The sequence below is a fragment of the Ovis aries genome, chromosome 14 (assembly GCF_016772045.2).
Source record: "Ovis aries strain OAR_USU_Benz2616 breed Rambouillet chromosome 14, ARS-UI_Ramb_v3.0, whole genome shotgun sequence".
NCBI lineage: Eukaryota > Metazoa > Chordata > Mammalia > Artiodactyla > Bovidae > Ovis > Ovis aries.
The window spans coordinates 47922969-47940335 of NC_056067.1; the positions used below are offsets into that span (position 1 = coordinate 47922969).

Here is a 17367-nt window from a genome sequence, read left to right on the forward strand (position 1 = left end):
GGTGTAACGCGACGGGAGTAAGCTTATGGGGGCGGGGACAAGAGGCCGCCATACTTGGTGAGGGCATCGAAGCCGCAGGCTGACGGCGGAGACGGTTCCCCTTTCCGCCATCTTTATCAAGGGCAACCGGAAACAGTCTTCTAAATTCGCGGCCATTAGAGTGATTTGACATGAAACCTTTAATCCACTAGGAACCTGGCCTAAGAAAATAGTTCACACTGCTTTTGAACATTCTGTACAAAGTTCATCACAGCTGTTTCATAAAGGAGAAACTGGAGACAACTGAATGTCCACGGGCATAATGGCGAAATAACTGCCGACCTCCCAAGTTTGCAATCATGCCTTTGTACCATAGCCGGGAGAAATATCAATAACCTCAGATATGCAGATGACACCACCCTTATGGCAGAAAGTGAAGAGGAACTAAAAAGCTTCTTGATGAAAGTGAAAGAGGAGAGTGAAAAAATTGGCTTTAAGCTTAACGTTCAGAAAACTAAGATCATGGCATCTGGTCCCATCACTTCATGGCAAATAGATGGGGAAACAGTGGAAACAGTGTCAGGCTTTTTCTGGGGCTCCAAAATCACTGCAGATGGTGATTGCAGCCATGAAATTAAAAGACGCTTACTCCTTGGAAGAAAAGTTATGACCAACCTAGATAGTGTATTCAAAAGCAGAGACATTACTTTGCCAACATAGGTCCGTCTAGTCAAGGCTATGGTTTTTCCAGTGGTCATGTATGGATGTGAGAGTTGGACTGTGAAGAAGGCTGAGCACCGAAGAATTGATGCTTTTGAACTGTGGTGTTGGAGAAGACTCTTGAGAGTCCCTTGGACTGGAAGGAGGTCCAACCAGTCCATCCTAAAGGAGATCAGTCCTGGGTGTTCATTGGAAGGACTGGTGCTGAAGCTGAAGCTCCAATACTTTGGCCACCTCAGGTGAAGAGTTGACTCATTGGAAAAGACCCTGATGCTGGGAGGGATTGGGGGCAGGAGAAGGGGACAACAGAGGATGAGATGGCTGGATGGCATCACTGACTCGATGGATGTGAGTCTGAGTGAACTCCAGGAGTTGGTGATGGACAGGGAGGCCTGGCGTGCTGCAATTCATGGGGTCGCGAAGAGTTGGACACGACTGAGAGACTTAACTAAAAAGGAAAAAATAGTTCCCACCAAAGTTATCCACATAATGGAATGTGAATACAGACGGCCCAACGTTAAACTCTGTGTAATCTGAGTTGCCCCACCACACCCAAAGAACCCGGTTCTCCTGCACTGCAGGAGTTCCTTACTGACTGAGCCACCAGGGAAGCCCATCTTCACGTCTGTCTCCCTAAACCAAGGCCCCTCGTAGGCTGCTGGGGGCGGGGGTCTTACTGTTACATCTACCTCCTCACTTGCTCCAGGTCTATTTTACATTTGTATGCAGAAGAAACTGGCTGGGGAGAAGTCACTAGTTCAAGATCTCTGAGCTTCAGGAGTGCTAGAGGGGATTTATATGTACAGTAAGTACACGTTGAAACTTTCTTTCAAAAGTAAAATGACTTTGGAAAAAGCTAGTTAACCCTAGAGTATTAAAAAACAAAGCAAAACTGGGGCTTCCCTGGGGGTCCAGTGGTAAAGAATCCGCCCTGCTATGCAAGGGACAGGTTGGATCAGTGGTGAGGTTAGATTCCACACGCTATGGAGCAACCAAGCCCCTGGGCCACTATTTCTGAGCCAGCACTCTAAAGCCTGTTTTTTTTTTTTTTTTTAAGTGCTATTGAAGTGCTTAAGTATGCTCTTGTAGGAGGTGAACAGGTGTCCCTGACACATGGGACTGAAATGAATATTTTGCTGTCTTTCTCCTCTTTTGGCTGCACCCTTGACTTGCTAGCTAAGTCCCATTTTGCCTTCTTCACATGTCAGATGGTAAAGCTCTTTTGGAAGACAGAACTGTTTGGTTATCTGGAACTACTAAGCAAGTACCAAGATTTGAGAGAAATTTAAAGAGGTAGTACATTTAGTTAGGTTGGTATAAAAAGACAGTTGTGAAACAATTGAAGGCAGAAGGGGGTTGACAGGACGAGATGATTGGATGGCATCACTGACTCAATGGACGTGGGTCTGAGTAAACTTATGCACAGGCTACCTAGGAAATATAACGTGGGATGAAAGCTGAGTGCCCCTGGGAGTCAGAGTAGGTAAATTTACTTTTTACCCAAGTAGCTTAAAACCTAGTAGATTGTGTAAGTTATGGCTGCCAAGTGACTGTAGTTTCTTTGTTTAGAGGTTCTCTTAAGTTTCAACCCTGATGAAGCAGTTTATCTGATGTCACTTGACTTCAGTAGATACTGTTTAAAAACTCTACAGGAAAACCCCAAAGTGGTGATACACATCCAAGTGGGGGATACACATATGCGAGGCACTAGACTTTGTTCCCACTCACTGCTATCAGGGAATATCAACAGTAATTGAACATACCCTTTAATCCAGCAATTCCACTGCTAGGAATTTACTTCTAGATCAGTATCAGAGAAGTTGCTTAAGAAGTTTGTGTAAAGATACACATCACAGTACTGTTTGCAAAACCAAATAAACGGAAATTACCTTCAGGACCAAGTAAACTATGACACATCCACACATTAGGAGTAAAGATAAGAAGGCTGCCTCGCATGTGATAGGAGATCGCTGTACAGTACAATGCATTCTGTTACAAGACACACAAATTGGAAAACTTCCCTTGTAGACAAAAAAAACAGACTCAGAATTCCCAGCATCATCCCCAAGCCACAGCTCTGGCCCACACTGCTCCTCGGAGCTGGGTCCGTCCCTCTGGAGGCTGCAGCTGTTCCTAGCCATCCTGCCCGCCTTCAGAAGACTGAGTGGGAGGAAGCAGACACACCCCAGAATCCCAGAAAGTGACCTTTATTTTCCAAACAATTTTATTGAAATGTGCCAAGAGTACATGGGCAGCACAAATGTATGAACAGGAAAAAAAAAAAAAAATCACATGTACAATAATTTTTAAAAAGTGAAGGTTAATCTTGGGAGATATCAGTTCCCCTTCCCCTCCCCCTTTAGACTTTCAGCCAGTCCATTATGGTTAAAGCCTCTACTAAACTAGCATTTAAAAAAAGGAATACAGGAACATTTGCAGAAAAGAAAAAAGAAACAAAACAGCATAAAAGAAAGAAATGTTTTCCTGCTCAGATGGGACTCTTCTTAGGCACCTAATTAGGAGGCGTGCTGAGCGGTGGAGAAACACAACTTCAGAGTGTACGGGTATGGCCCATCTGTAAGAGAGAGAGCCACATGACTGGGCCCCTTTCTGGAGCCTCCCCACTCCCCACGTTTCCCTGGTTTTGCACACATCTTTTTCTGCAATTCGGGGGTCTAACTCATCCTTGCCAGTTTTGAGATTCAAAAACAAGCCAAATCCACAAGGCATTCCTCCTTCTGTTCCTTAACTGCAAGGAGGAGCCCATTCCCAGCTCTTTAGCTGGTGCATGAGGATAGGCCTGCCCAGGAACTGGGTAGGTGAATTTTACCTGCTGGCTAGCACACCCCCCCTTTTCCTGGGTATTATGTGAGCCAGCCTCTGACGCACACAGAATGCCAGCTCCCTGGAGAACAAGCCTAAGCAACTCCCAAGCTGGCAGAGTGGGTGGCTGCAAGCGGCTAGGCTGGCCCTCCCATGTGGAACAGCAGGCTGCTCTCCTGGCGACCAGGTCCCACCTGCCTGTGTCAGCGACAAGGAGGAAATCTCTGGGGCCCTGTCTTGACGGTAGGAAGGACGGCTCTGGCTGGAAGCCAGCCAACCCACTAGGCCACAAGGGGGATGACTGCAGGACACACAGATACTCACTTGGGTTTTTCATCTGGTAATGGTTCAGGAAACCCAGAGTCTCCAGGGCATCACTCTTGGATTCCCACTCCAGCAGTCCAGAGGAGCTGCGTTCACCTGATGGGAAAATGAAGGTTTTAGGCTGATCTGAGCAGGAGCCAGGGAGCTGCCTGTGTACAACCAGGGAACGGTGGAGGTAGGCGAGGCATTTCACTCACTTTTGCCTGAGAATACTTTCACAGAAGATGGCCGCTTCACTCCCAACTCATCGCAGATCTGCAACAGAGAGAGAAAACAGACTCAGGGACACAAGAAGTGCGACACGGTGGAATGCAAGCCCACAACCAAATACCTGCATTTTTCTGGACAAGGAGTTGCTAAGCTTTTCTCACACACTCTAAGGTATCCCTATGATCCCCCTCCCCAAAGACTGAAGTATTAACACTCTATTATGTTGTCAAACACTGGAAAACTGCTTTTTACATTTCCCATCTTCAGCTGTAATTTGGGTGTGTTGCAGGTACTAGGTAAATGTTTGCTGAACTGAATAGCAACACCTCAGGCCAGAGTAAGGCCCAAAGTCCAAATCAGCAGTCAGACTCCCACCCTTCCCTGAAACTACCTAGTTCCCGAGGCAAGACTGGGCTCCAATCACCAACCTACCATCTAGACAAGGAAGAATCCCTCGAAGCAGATGAGCAGCCCCTCTACCTTGCCGAAGATGCAGAGAGCACAGCAGACTCCACTGCTGCTAGGTGCCGTTCTGAGCCTTTCTTGGTCCCTGACATGTGCCCAGCACCCTACCCAGAGCCCAAGAGTGCGAGCTCAATAGAGATTTGTTAAAAAATTAAAAAAGAAAACGGATGGCCTCCTCAGATGGCTGTGCTGAGGGATCAACTCTGCAGCACCCACCTCAAAGAAGTTCTCTTCAGTCACCTCCAGAGGGGCATTGAAGAAGTGCAGCACGTTGCTAGGGTGCTGGATGCGGTTCTTGGCTGCCTGCTCTGGAGTGGAGAACCGGTTGTTCCTTGATTCACTGAAGTCTTTGTAACTGCAGGACCCGTCTTCTAGCCCATATGACTGACCGGGCATGATGGCTGGTTGCTTGGAGACACTGACAGACAGAAGCGGAGCCCCGTGAGACCTCAAGCTGTCCCCCACCTGCTACTGTGGCTTTCCCATCTGACAGCACTGTGTGCCTCGCAGGGCCCTGCTCCACAGCGACGAGAGGCTAACAGACACTTCCAGCACACCCAATGCCAGCCTGGCTAAGCACCTGGCTGCTCTGTGTGCCTCTGACCCCTGTCCAGAGTGGGCTCCATTGCCCTTCCCTTCTCCTCAGTCCCTCTCCACACCTCCCAAGCCCACAGAGACCGGGTATCTACCAGACATTCAGCTTCTGCCCAAACATGAAGTTGTTGTTGAGGTGAGTGATGGCCCGGTCCACAGCATAGCCATCCGCCATCTCCACCATGGCAGCCCCCGGCTTGCTTTTCATGAATTTCACCTTGAGAAGAGCAGCCAGAGTCAGCACTACTGGCCAGGTACCAGAGACCCCTCTCCTGACCCTTCCTAGTTAGTTAAAAGCAAGTCAACTCCTGCTCTGGATCTAGGCTTCTACCTCACTTGTTAAGACAGGTGGACAGAGACACTGGCCAAGTCAAGTCAAGTCAAGTCAAGTCACTCAGTCGTGTCCGACTCTTTGTGACCCCGTGGACTGCAGCCCACCAGGCTCCTCAGTCCATGGGATTCTCCAGGCAAGAATACTGGAGTGGGTTGCCATTTCCTTCTCCAGGGGATCTTCCCAACTCAGGGATTGAACCCGGGTCTCCCGCATTGGAGGCAGACGCTTTAACCTCTGAGCCACAAGGGAAGCAGGTGCTGAGCCCAGGTTGGGCAGCAGAGACTCACTCGGCACTATTTCCCTAATGGCGGGACCCAACCCATGAATGGGTCATTTAATGAAGCACAACAGAAAAGCGGCCACAGGGGGTAAAAAGCACCTACTCCCACCAACACAGGATACGTACAGATACTGAGCTGTGGTTGTTGTACAAACACTGAAAACAGAAGCATCAGCTAGAAGTCCTGCTTCCACATAAAGGCATGTGAACCTGGCAAGCTATCTGCTGCCCCCGACGCTTTCAATTCCCCTGCTTGTCTCATTAAGGGTTCTTATAATGAATTTAAGCAACTCACAGCACCTTTAACAGCATCCTGATACAGCAAGAATATCTGACATGTGCTAGCACTGGAGAAGGAAATGGCAACCCACTCCAGTGTTCTTGCCTGGAGAATCCCAGGGACAGTGGAGCCTGATGGGCTGCCGTCTATGGGGTCGCACAGAGTCAGACACGACTGAAGCAACTTGGCAGCAGTAGCAGCAGCAGCAGCTGCTGATATTAACAACAGGCTAGGTCAGGGGCTGCAAAGCAAAAGGCTTTCAGGACCCAGATGGGTTTGACAGCAGAAACAACCTAGTCTGAGGTCGGCAGTCAACAGGCAGCCCCAGTCACCTGTTACCCCTGGTAAGGCAGAGGGCTCAGTGTTGCTGTTACCACCTGAAGCGTTCCAGAGAAAATCCTATTACCCTCCCTGGACCTGCTTGCTTCTAAAGAGGCTCCTGCCCACTCTTTGCTCATTGAGGGGTCAGAGGATCAGAGCCTCCCTTGGGCCTGTCAGGTCTATTAGGAAAGCAGCGGTCCTAGCAGCAGCTCACCTTCTCCACATTGCCATACAAGCAGAAGACATTGAAGACCCGGTCACAGTTCATCTTAGATTGATCCAAGCCATAGACCATGAGCACAGGGCTGTCGGCGTGGGGGCCATACTCGGGTGGTGGGGGAGGGGGTGGGGGGTGCCCATACTGGGGGCCGTAGCGACTTGGGCCCCGGCGGTGACCCCCCACTGGTGGGCCCATCCTTCTCCCTTCGTAGTGAGGTGGGGGGGGCCCGTAGCCCTCATCATGGTAATGGCTGTGGTACCCACCGTGGGGCCCTCCTGGGGGGTGGGAAGGAAAGAGAGGGAGGACGGGTGAGAATTTGCGTGTCGGGCGGCGGGCAGGGGCACATGAGCCACGGGAGTCCACGGAGGGGAACCCCCTGCCCTCACCATATTCTGCGGGGTGATCTCCCAGTAGAGGGGGCTGCCTCTGGCGTTTGTTAGGGTTGCTGCCAGGGTCACCTGTAGACAGAGAGAACAGTCAGAGGCTGACTCAGAAATGGGGATCTCCCTCCCTCCTGACTGCAGGGCATAGTCTCAGTGTCCCTTGGCTCCTGAGGGCCTGGGCACCAGCCTTCCCTTCCTCAAAAGGGTTACTGGGACGTCCTTCCCAGGGCCAGATCCAGGGTGGGCATGAAGCCCGGGTCTCAAGGCTGGAGCCCACTGTCCCTCCCCCACCCCTGCCCACTGCAAGCAGGTTGCTTTCCTTTCTCAGTGAAGGATGAAGCCAGATTCTGGACTTCTCACTTCCCAGAGCTCTGACAGGAGGTCAGCTCTTGGGTGCTCTGGGGAACTTGCAGCCACTATGGAAGTTGACTGGGGGCCAGGAACAGCTTTCTAAAATAACTCCCCAAAATGGCAAAGGAGTTAAGAGCCATAAAGTAACTCAGGGAGGAGCAGAAAGGTAAAATCGGGCCCTTGAAGCCCCAAGGTTCTACAAGCGCTAGGGCTGCTCTCTAGAGATGATCTTCTCAAATCTGGTCCCAGCCACCCTCCCCCCTCGTCATGTTCACCCCAAGGAGAGGGACTGTAGGAAAGGACAAAACAGGGCATCATCAGAACCAATTCAAATGAGCATCATGTACAGGCATCAACAGTCTCAAGACAATGGCGCAGATCCACCCTGCCCCACCCCCAGCTACAGTTCATAATCGCTACCTTAACTTAGCACTTCAAATGGCAGACACGGTGCTAAGCGCTTTACAGACAGACATCATTGTTTCTTAAATTCCTCACAACAACCCTATGAGGTAGGTACTAATGTTTTTGCCCCATTTCACAGATAAGGATAATGAGCACTTAGTTTTTAACTGAGCAGTTAAGACACTGTGGCCCAAGGTCACAAAGCAAGTTAGTGACTGAGCCGGGATTTGAACCCAGGCCTGGCTGACTCCAAAAACCCAGGGCTTGGGGCCACTGCCCTTTCCTGCCACCCGGCCTGGGTTTTGTTTTCCAACAGTCATTACAAAGATGGGAAAGGGCTACTTACAGCAGAAGTACAGAGTACAATATCCATTTGTCACAAAAAACAAATCTGTATTTTCTCTTACCATTGGACGCTTCAACAGTGAGTTAGCACAGTTCTGAAAGATGGCGTCCCACCAAACATACACTGCGACCCTGCATCACATGGTTTTACAGTCATAAATACAAGTTACGGTACACATCCGCTACAATTTTTTTTTTTTTAAAGAATTGTTTTAAAAGTCAATGTCTCGATTAAGTCAAAAATGGCTCACAGATGTTCTGTCCTCAGAAGATACCAGAAAAGTGGAAAATAAAGGTGTATGCAGTGGGTAGTGTCCCTCCGTGTTGTCACTCCTCACAGTGTGCTGCAGTGCGGTGCTGCTGGCTGTGTAGCTCCGTGTGCGTGTCTCCTGGTTGTAAGGTGTGCCAGTGGCCCCACTACGCCCGCACTTTTGGCCTTGGGAGCGCGCCTGGTTACCCGCCAGCAGGTAACTGTGTACCTCTGAGCTGTTTGGTTTTAGGTCTGTTTTGACTTTTTGATTTTTTTTTTTTTTGCTGTTGTTGTGGTTTTTTTTTTTTTGGTTTCTGATCTCCAGCTGGTGCAGATTATGTTGGCAGCCGATGACTGCAGAAAAAAAAAATATCAAAACACAAAAGAAAAAAAAAGAAGGCCCTCCCCAAACCAAAGGACTTAAAAAACAAACAAACAAAAAAACAAACCCACATGGCGAGGAATGGAGAGGATCCTATTGTCTTGGAGGCCCATGGAATCTACTTCAGTCTATGAATCGTTCTCCGAAAAGAGCGCCGCTGGCTGGCTGGGAGAGCTCTGTTCTCTGTGTTTCCTACTTCTGTGTACATTTTCGGGTTCAAGTTTGCTTGGATTTTGACTTTTTTTTTAATGTTTAGTAAAAAAGCAGTGTCTGCTGCCATGGTGCGTCTCTTTCTTTGTCTCTGTCTGCCTCTGTCTCTGTGCTTGTAGCTGTTCCTTGGAGCGCGGTGTGGTGGTGTTCTTGATGTAGTGAGCTCAAGTCTGCGGCTGTTTCTGGGGACGTGGTGGAGGCTGCGTGTTCTGTTCTCTCCAGGAAGAGCTAGTGGTTTCTACCCTGTGTGTTGGTGAGCAATGTGCAGAGGCAGAGCCGCTGAAGTCTGGTTCCCGAGGGGGTGGCGAAGCACCGCCCTCACTCCAGGTCACCTCATCAGCTCTCGTTTTTTTTTTTTTTGACCCCGGGCCTGGGGGCGGCCAAAGCTGAGAGGCATCAAAACCAATGCACAGCCAGCCCCTGCCACTAGCCCCTGCCGGTCTGCACATCTTCTACTTATGTTCCTTGGAGAAGAAATGGTTGGTTGCCGTGTTTCTGTTAGCAGTCATGTAATGCCATTGCCCGCTCTGGTACATTCACTTGGTCACCAATTTGCCTCTGATCTCTGGAGGGGGCAGCCTGCCCCACAGCGCCCATTGTGAGGGTCCTGGGGAAGAGTCTAGCCCACCCGGCCCACGGCTTCCCAGCAGCAAGGGCAAGCAGGACAGGCCTGCCTAGGAACAGGCGCCTCTGGCTTCCCAGGGCCAGTGAGATGTCAGCGACCAGCCACCTCCCTCAGCCCATGGCCTAGTCCAAACAATCAGACCAAAACAGAAACAGACGGGTGGTTTGGCTGAGGGGGTGCTGCTGTTTTTCAAAGGCAATGCTCCACCTCTCCCTCCTATCCAAGGCAAACCATTCTTGAGAGATTCTAGGAAGAGGGTTGTCCATTTGGGGCCCCTGCAGAGATGTTGCGTCCCCTTACAAGTGAGGCAAGGCGTGTCTGCCCCACTCCAATCCGGGGCGTCAGAACTCCACAAGGTCAATTTGCTCAAAGGCTCTGCTGCAAAGGCCTGGGAGCCCTCATCACCTCCCCCGTCTCGCTCCCCACAAGCAGACCCTGTCAATAGTGGACAGCAAGAGGGCCACTCCTAGCCCAGTGAGAATGGAGTCAGTGACCCTAAGCAGGCTCCAAGAAGGTGAGCAGTGGAACCTGCCTGGGAGCCGCCACTGGTTTGCAAGCCATTGCCAGGGCCTCTGCTGTTCCCCACCCCACCCAGGCCTCTGCCTTGACCCTGCATCCTCAGCTGCGTCAAAGGGCCGCAAGCAGCAGCTAGGACCTAGAGGCCCCTTCTTTACCCTCTTCCACAGGAGTGCATTCTCCAAGAGCTGATCCTTAAGGCCCTCCCATGTCCACAGGGAGCCCAATGGCATTACATAACCCTGAGCCCAGGTCTATGAAGTGAGCTAGTCAAGTGAAGGCAAGGCGGGTGTGTTTAGAATAAAGCGGCCATCAGGATTACCTTGTCCACTGAGATTGGGGTTTGTGTAGTCCCAAGTATCCTGATCATTCTTGAACACGTTTAAGCGTGTAGGCTGCAGGGACAAAACAAAGCTTGAGATCAGCCAGGCCCTAGGCTCACCTGAGAAGCGGACAAGGGGCAGCCATTTCCCAGACCTACCTTTGCATATTCTATCTTCAGAGTGCAACAGCCTGAGTAGATGTCAGCCCCGTTGAGTGAGGCCTTAGCTCGCTGGGCACTCTGTACAGAGTCAAACGTGAATCAAGTTAAGGCAAAGTCCCATCCCAAGAGCTTTTCGTAAAGAGCTCAAGTTGGGCCAAAGACGAATGACGGCAGGGCAGCACCCAAAGACAGCTCCAACTGGGCTCTGGGGTGAGCTCACTGCCCACAGCCACTCCTATGGAGACTACGGTAGAGTGCTGCGCTGAAACACAGACACTCACTAGAGTTCTATGACTCGTACTCCCCGTGCAACCCAGATATTAGCATCAGCCTTCTCTGTCACCATCAAAGGTCAAACCACCTTCTTCAGCCCAATCCTCCCCTCATGCTACATGTCTTGACTAAGCCTGAACATCTGAAATGTCAACGAGATTATGTTCCTGTCCTGAAAAACCCATCAGTGAGCTCCCTGTGCGCCCTGATCCAAGCTTCACCTCACTGCCTGGGCCACCCTAACTTCTTCCGATGTCTTAGGGAACCCGCTGTTGGCTACTCCTCAGTTGTCAGGTTGTTTGCTTTCTCCAACACTAAGCGCCTGCCCACTTGAAGATCTCTGCAGAGCTGGTGTCCTCAGTGGCGCATCTATCAGTTTCCATCTCCACATGAAAACAGGAGGTCACTTCCTCAGAGACCTTCCCAGAACCTCTGTAAATTCCTTCCCCTTATAGCTCATAGCATGCCCTTCCTTCCCTTCACGCTTTAAACTCTGCACTGCACTTTCACACTACACAATTAACCCTTAAACATGGGTGTGTTTTGCAGATAGCGATCTCTGTGTAGTTGAAAACCAACATATTTAACCAACTACAGATAACCTCCTACTGAAGTATGCACTTAGTAAGTGAAATGCACCTTAAGAGGATCCACAGAGTTCAAGCCTGTGCTGTTCAAGGGTCATCTGTTTACATGTGATTGTTTATTAACTAACCCTTCCAGGAGACCATGGGCTCTATGAAGGCATCTGGCACAAGGCAGGTTTTCAGGAGACACATGCTGCTTGAAAATACGGACTCCTGTGGGCTCCCATCTCAAGGAACACCCATTTCCCAGCAAAGGATATTCCACCATGGCCTGGACGCCATTCTTCCGGAAAATCACAATTCTCTGGACAGGACCACAAGGATTACAGATAGTATAAAGAACATCCTGTAAAAAGCAAAGATAGGCAAGTTGAAAAGGCACCAGCCAATTGGTCTGACTCAGGGGAGAGGGAACAGGGAGAAATGGCAGGAGACAGACTCTACAGAAGATGATCGCCAAATACCCGCGGGCACGCACCGTGGTAATGGAATAGATGGGGTTTAGGATGGTAAAGAGAAGCACACTGTTGACGCTCCGGGAATCATCCGAGTCCCCGGGACGGGAGATTTTCTGGCTGGTAGAGTAATTGACAAAAGCTGGGTGGCCCGCAATGTAGATCTGGTTGTCGGCTGCGTAGTTCACGGCGTTGCAAGCCCCCAACACATCTTCAAACTCCACCAATGCTTGTCTCTTTTTAGGCATCACCACCACATAGCTGGCAGAGAGAACACAGGTTGCAATCGTCATAGGGGGATGGAGACGATGAGAGTCAGAGGACAGCCTCAACCTTCTCTGAGCTGATTGCCCCCTGGCCTCTCGAGTGCTCTGCACCGTCATGGCATCCTGACCTGTACCTTACACCCCTCGCCGTAAATGGCATGACAAGCAAAAGGTGTCTGCAGCTTTGGCATTACAGTCTTTGGCACAGAACTTGCTGTAACTTATCCAAAGTACAACAGCTAACCCCAGGAGTAGTGAAGCCTCAGAACCTAGCTAAAGGAACCTGGACTGAAATTGAAATAGGTTACTTGCAACCAGAAACCCGGTGACACATAGGACACCAAGGAGTTAACTCATTTGAATACTCAAGCCCAACCCCTGGGCTCTGACTGAGTACCTGATGGGTCCAAACTCCTGCAAGGCCTCCACAAGGTCAGCTTCCACCACACCGTCAATCAGGCCCCTGATGTGAACAACTGGGGAGGCAGGGGTTTTATGCGGGTCATCGTAGTTCTCCTGAGAAAGGAAGCAAAACCAAGACTTTACTTTCTGCTGTACAAGATGGTGGCCTACTGGCTTCTGCACTGTTGGGGACTCAGATGGATAAAACATTTGCGTGTCACCCAGGAAGGACATACATGGCAGACAATAAGGAACAGCAATTCAACCAATCATCCCAAAAGGATTCTGGGTCAGCAGAGCAGAAGGCCTAAGTGGATGGTCACTTGACTAATGGCTCTCACTGTAACTTCTGAAGAAGACAAAATGGAAGATGAAGCAAATCTCAAGCCCCATCTTACTAATTCATTCTTCCCAGAACCAATCTCTTCCAACTGACCAAAGAAATGTGGGAAGAGTGGCTCGGAAAGGGGACTCAATTTTCTGCTGCAGCCTGAACCAGGACATTCCCTTTTCATTCACCCCAGCTTCTTTGCCCATCCTCTATTGGAGGAACATGCCATCACCACACAGCCTAACACTGCTGTTCCCCACCACTCATCCCCAGGTCCAGCAGGTGCCTCAGATGCTGTGGCATCCTGGCCAGTCCTGACTGCCTCTAGTCTTTACTCTCCCACCAAAATCTGTATTGAAAAATACTACCTAGACCAAACTAAGGAAAAAGAGGGTGAAGAAAGTCTTTAAAAAAGAAACAAAAAACACCACATAGCACTAAAAACCAGGACACTTCCCTTCCCAGGGGAAGTATTTCTCCACCCACAGACAAAAGTCTCTGAGAATCAAGAGGAAAGCTTCTCCACCTCTCCTGGGCTCTGGGCCCAGCCTCCCGTCTGAGAACCACTAGGCAGAAGCCCATGTAAAGGGGGCAGAATTGGATTCTATTTCAGGAATGAACCACACAAACCACAGGCACCACACCCGCCTGAGGTTACCAGCTCAGCGATTTGGAGTTCCACAGCCCTCATCAGTTCTAACCCCAGCTGCTCCCTAGTTTAGCTACAAGATCAAATGTGTAACAGTAATAACATTCTTTATCTCACAGAAGAGTGTTAAGTATTAAAATACCTTTATTATGCATGCAATGAAGCTTCTCGCACGGTTTAAATGCCTGTAAATCACAGCTACAGAGCGCCACTAAACCCTGGAAAACCCTGCAAATGGCTGAACCGGACAGGATTTCATGAACTTCCAGGGAAGAAAAAATGGGCTCCAAGTCAGAAGTAACAATTGGTTGTCTTTTCGACGTAGGACACTGAAGAGGCTGAATCCCTTCCAAAGCGCCCACCCCTCAGGGAACATTTTCGTTCACGAAACCTACCGCACCCATTTAACCCCAGAAACTGTAAGCAAACTTGTGATGACTCCAAAGCATGGTTCAACTTCCAAATATCTGAAAAGACCTTTCACAACTTTTTTCTTCCGGTTTTCAATGTCGACAAAACGAGGCATACTTTGATCTGGGTAAATACCCTCAAGCAAATAAATTTCTGTATTGAGACAAAACATGACGCTACAAAAACTAAACAGCGTTCAGGCATAATACCCAACTGAGGCGCGGAAAAGGCCACCACCCACTAGTTCCCGCTCAAGCAGTCCCCCCCACCCCCCCATCCCCCGCACAACCGCCCACGAGGCCCGGACAGGAGAAGTGCGCCTGCGCATAGGGCCAGAGAGAAGAGAATGATAAAGAAAAAAAAAAAACGGCCCGGCCGCGTGCCCGGCCTCCACATGCCAGCCCGCGACGCCTGCGCACTGCACCACCTGCAGCGCGAGCAGCTTCCTCCGCCCCCCTACACCCCGCTCTGTAGAGCGCGCACGCGCAAGCGCTTGTCCTCGCGCAAACCCCGCCGTTTGCCCAACGCCCGCCCCTCCCCCACCCCTTCTACAGGGCGAAAGCCTGGGCGCGTGCGCACAGCCCCCCAACAAATAAATGCCCTCAAAGTGAGAAAATTTCCCTCCCTGCCCGGCGATCTCCGGCGTCCAGGACCCTGGCCTCACCCCGCCGCCACCGCCCGCCGCCCCGGCTCCTCCGCCGCCGCCGCCGCCGCCTCCATGCTGGTCGCCGGCGTTGTCAGTCTTGAGCCGTTTGGGGGCCCGGCCGCCCTCACTGCCGCCGCCGTAGTAACGGCCACCGCCGCCTCCGCCGCCCGCCGCCGCCATCTTCACCATCGCTCCGGACCGCCTCCGCTGCTCGTCCGGCTGCTGCCTCTGCTCCAGCCGCCGACGCCGCTTCTCCGCCCGGGGCAGCAGCCTCCGCGACATGGCGGCGCAGAACCCGCCTCCCCCCGCCTCTCATTGGGGGAGGGACACGCCCGTCACCCGCCGCCCCCACCCGATAGGGGGAGCCACTGGTCCCGCCGCGGGGGGAGGGGAAGCCTCCATACGCCTTGCGCGCCTACTGGATAAAGCGCACGCCCTTCTGCAGGAGTGCCCGCCCTCGTTTGTCTGGGACACTCCTTATAGGCGAGAGCTCTCTGCCAGTCATTTCTCTGGCCCCGCCGCCTTAAAATAAACTCTAACTTGATTGGTTGGATTTCTGGCACGGCATGGCTTCCTTAGGAGTACCTGATAGGAGCAGCACACCCTCACTGTCAACAGCCCCGCCTCCTTCCCACTTTCATTGGTTTTTCTCGGTAATCCATCTAGCCAAAAGCCCCCTTAGACTTTCAGTCACGGTTACTACCTCCCCGTGCCTCTCCACAAGGAGACAAGACGGCCCCTCCCTTTGCCTCTCTCCAATGGCTACTACAGAAGCCGATCTCCTGCTAGACGCCCGATTAGTCAATTGAGAGTGGAAAGAGTCCTCTTACTAGATGTTAGGCCCACTGGTGACCCCTGATTGGGTGAAAAAGGGGAATCCACTTTGGCGCAGTCTACGAAAGGATCGGGGCCGAGGACGCATGCGCGAATCACGTTCGGTCACCTCCAGAGGCGGGGCGACCCTCCAGAGGAGGGAAGGCCTGGAGCACCAAGAGTGTGTGTTGACTCCTGTGAGCAGCATCGGCAGGGTAGACTCTTAGAAGGGCAATTGCCAGTGCAGCTCTGTACCGATCCCTATCTCCTATTCCTCTCCATTGCTAACCTTCACAATTTTAGAGGGAAAAACATTTTTAAACTCAGTTTGACCCTTTCCCTCACTACTAAACCATTTGCTGCTGCCGTCTATCTTATGACCCTGTCCAGTTCGCCCGCGTCCTTTCACCACTTCACCTCTAAATTCAACCACAAATAATTCCTTTTAGTTTGCAGAAAGGGAAGAATCTTTCTCGCACCTCTCGATCTATGCCCGAGCAGGCTTCGAACTAGAACACTTTCATCCACTATCCCTCCTGCCAGAATTAGGGATTAAAATTCTAAAATTTCTCTTGTTCGTGCTCTGTTCACTCTGAAAAGCATTCTTGGCCCTACCATCCCAGACCCTCGGTTTCCCTCATGATAACCCCTGATCGCTCAGGCCAACGGTTTTCACTCAACAGTCCTTACTATTCTGGGTTGTCAGTTTGGTGCATGCCCTTTTTCGTAGCATGAAAGTGCTTGTGTGATCTGTGTGTTGGTCTTAGAGAAGCTGCCCCCGACCCCGCCCGCCACCAAGCGCCAGGCACAGCACCCTGCACAGTGCTAGCTAGCTACTCGGCAAAGGCGAGCAGTTATGGTGTTCTAAGTGTTCGACGGGCCTCATTTCCTCTGGGACGGGTAGGGCTACCCACGCAGAGAACACCCACCCAGTCTCTAGGGTCCAACGACGGCCAACGTCTGGAGCGCCGGGGGCGGGGTCCGGGGTTGACCCTAGGATCCGGCCCAAAGAACTCTATAACCTTACGGGGCTGTCTGCTGTCGGCGGGGGGGCGGGAGGGGTGGGGGTTCCGGGGGTGGAGCCGGGGTCGGGGGAAGGGAAGGAGAATGGAAGAGGCTAAAGATGCTACGGAACCTTTCCACTCGGGGGAAAGGGGCTTCCTGAAATAGGGTGTCCTCTTGGAAACTAAGTTTGAAATGGGGTCAGTGGCACTAAGAGAGTGAGATCGGCTTGGTAGCTCTGTGAGTTTGGGGAGATGAAAGTTGGGGTAGGCTGATCTGGATCTAAATCAGCTCTCAATCACCCCGGAAAAATCCGAACGGGCCGGCCAAAAGGAGACGGGGGACGGCGCAGCGCCTCCAACACGTGATCCGAGCGACGGAATTAAGGCGGGGCGGGTCGGACTGAAGGGCGGGGTCGCCGAGGTCCAGACGTCAGAGGAATGCGGTGGGGGGAGGGGGAGAGAAGGGGCCCCTCCCCTCCCCGCCCCCGCGCCTGGCCCGGACGCCCCTCGCGCCGGCGCGCGCCGACGGGATGCGGCGGAACCGTCCCCCTCGCGACACGTTCCAGGCCGCTCGCCCCCTCGAGCGCGTCCACGGCGGGCGACCGAACGGCCGCGTTATCTGCACCCCCGAGCTCCCAGCCTCCGCCCCTCCCCCACCCGTTGCACGCGGACCGCGGCCGCGGGCCCGGGGCGGCTCCTCCGTGGGATGCCCCCGCACCCCTCCCTGACCCCTCGCCCCCAGCCCCTACCAGTTCGGCGGCGAGCCTGGCCGGCCGTCCGAGATCGAAAAGAGAGCAGACACTGGGAAGTTTTGGGGGAGGGAGGGGCGGGCCTTAAAGGGACCACGACCTTTTTCCAGCCGGGGGAAAAAAAACGTGGGGGGGTTGTTGCGGGGGGAGACCGAGAGTTGCCCTGCAACTGAATGGACGAAACAACGCAAAGAGAGGATGGGAAGACTCCGCGTCCCTTTTCCCCAAACAACCCCAACCTCTCAACACCCGCCCCACATCCCTCACAGAAAGTGGCACA

At 52.0% G+C, this 17367-nt stretch overlaps 1 protein-coding gene across 6 annotated transcripts; it reads right to left on the reverse strand.

Moving 5' to 3' along the window:
* Positions 1-2890: 2890 nt before the first annotated feature.
* On the reverse strand, positions 2891-17141 carry HNRNPL (heterogeneous nuclear ribonucleoprotein L). Of its 6 annotated transcripts, none has more exons than XM_015100566.3 (13): positions 17088-17141; positions 12480-12598; positions 11840-12077; positions 11622-11707; positions 10499-10595; positions 10340-10412; positions 6937-7008; positions 6545-6825; positions 5211-5332; positions 4738-4939; positions 4044-4101; positions 3847-3942; positions 2891-3274 (listed from the first exon to the last, which is right to left on the reverse strand). In XM_015100566.3, the coding sequence occupies exons 3-13, from the start codon at positions 12062-12064 to the stop codon at positions 3216-3218; spliced, it is 1371 nt and encodes a 456-aa protein (XP_014956052.1). In that variant the 5' UTR covers positions 12065-12077; positions 12480-12598; positions 17088-17141; the 3' UTR covers positions 2891-3215. The 6 variants fall into 6 exon arrangements, with proteins under 6 accessions (XP_014956052.1, XP_027834058.1, XP_060254045.1 ...); XM_027978257.3 differs by lacking the exon at positions 17088-17141 and adding an exon at positions 14540-14818; XM_060398062.1 differs by having other exon boundaries at positions 2891-3942.
* Positions 17142-17367: the final 226 nt, after the last annotated feature.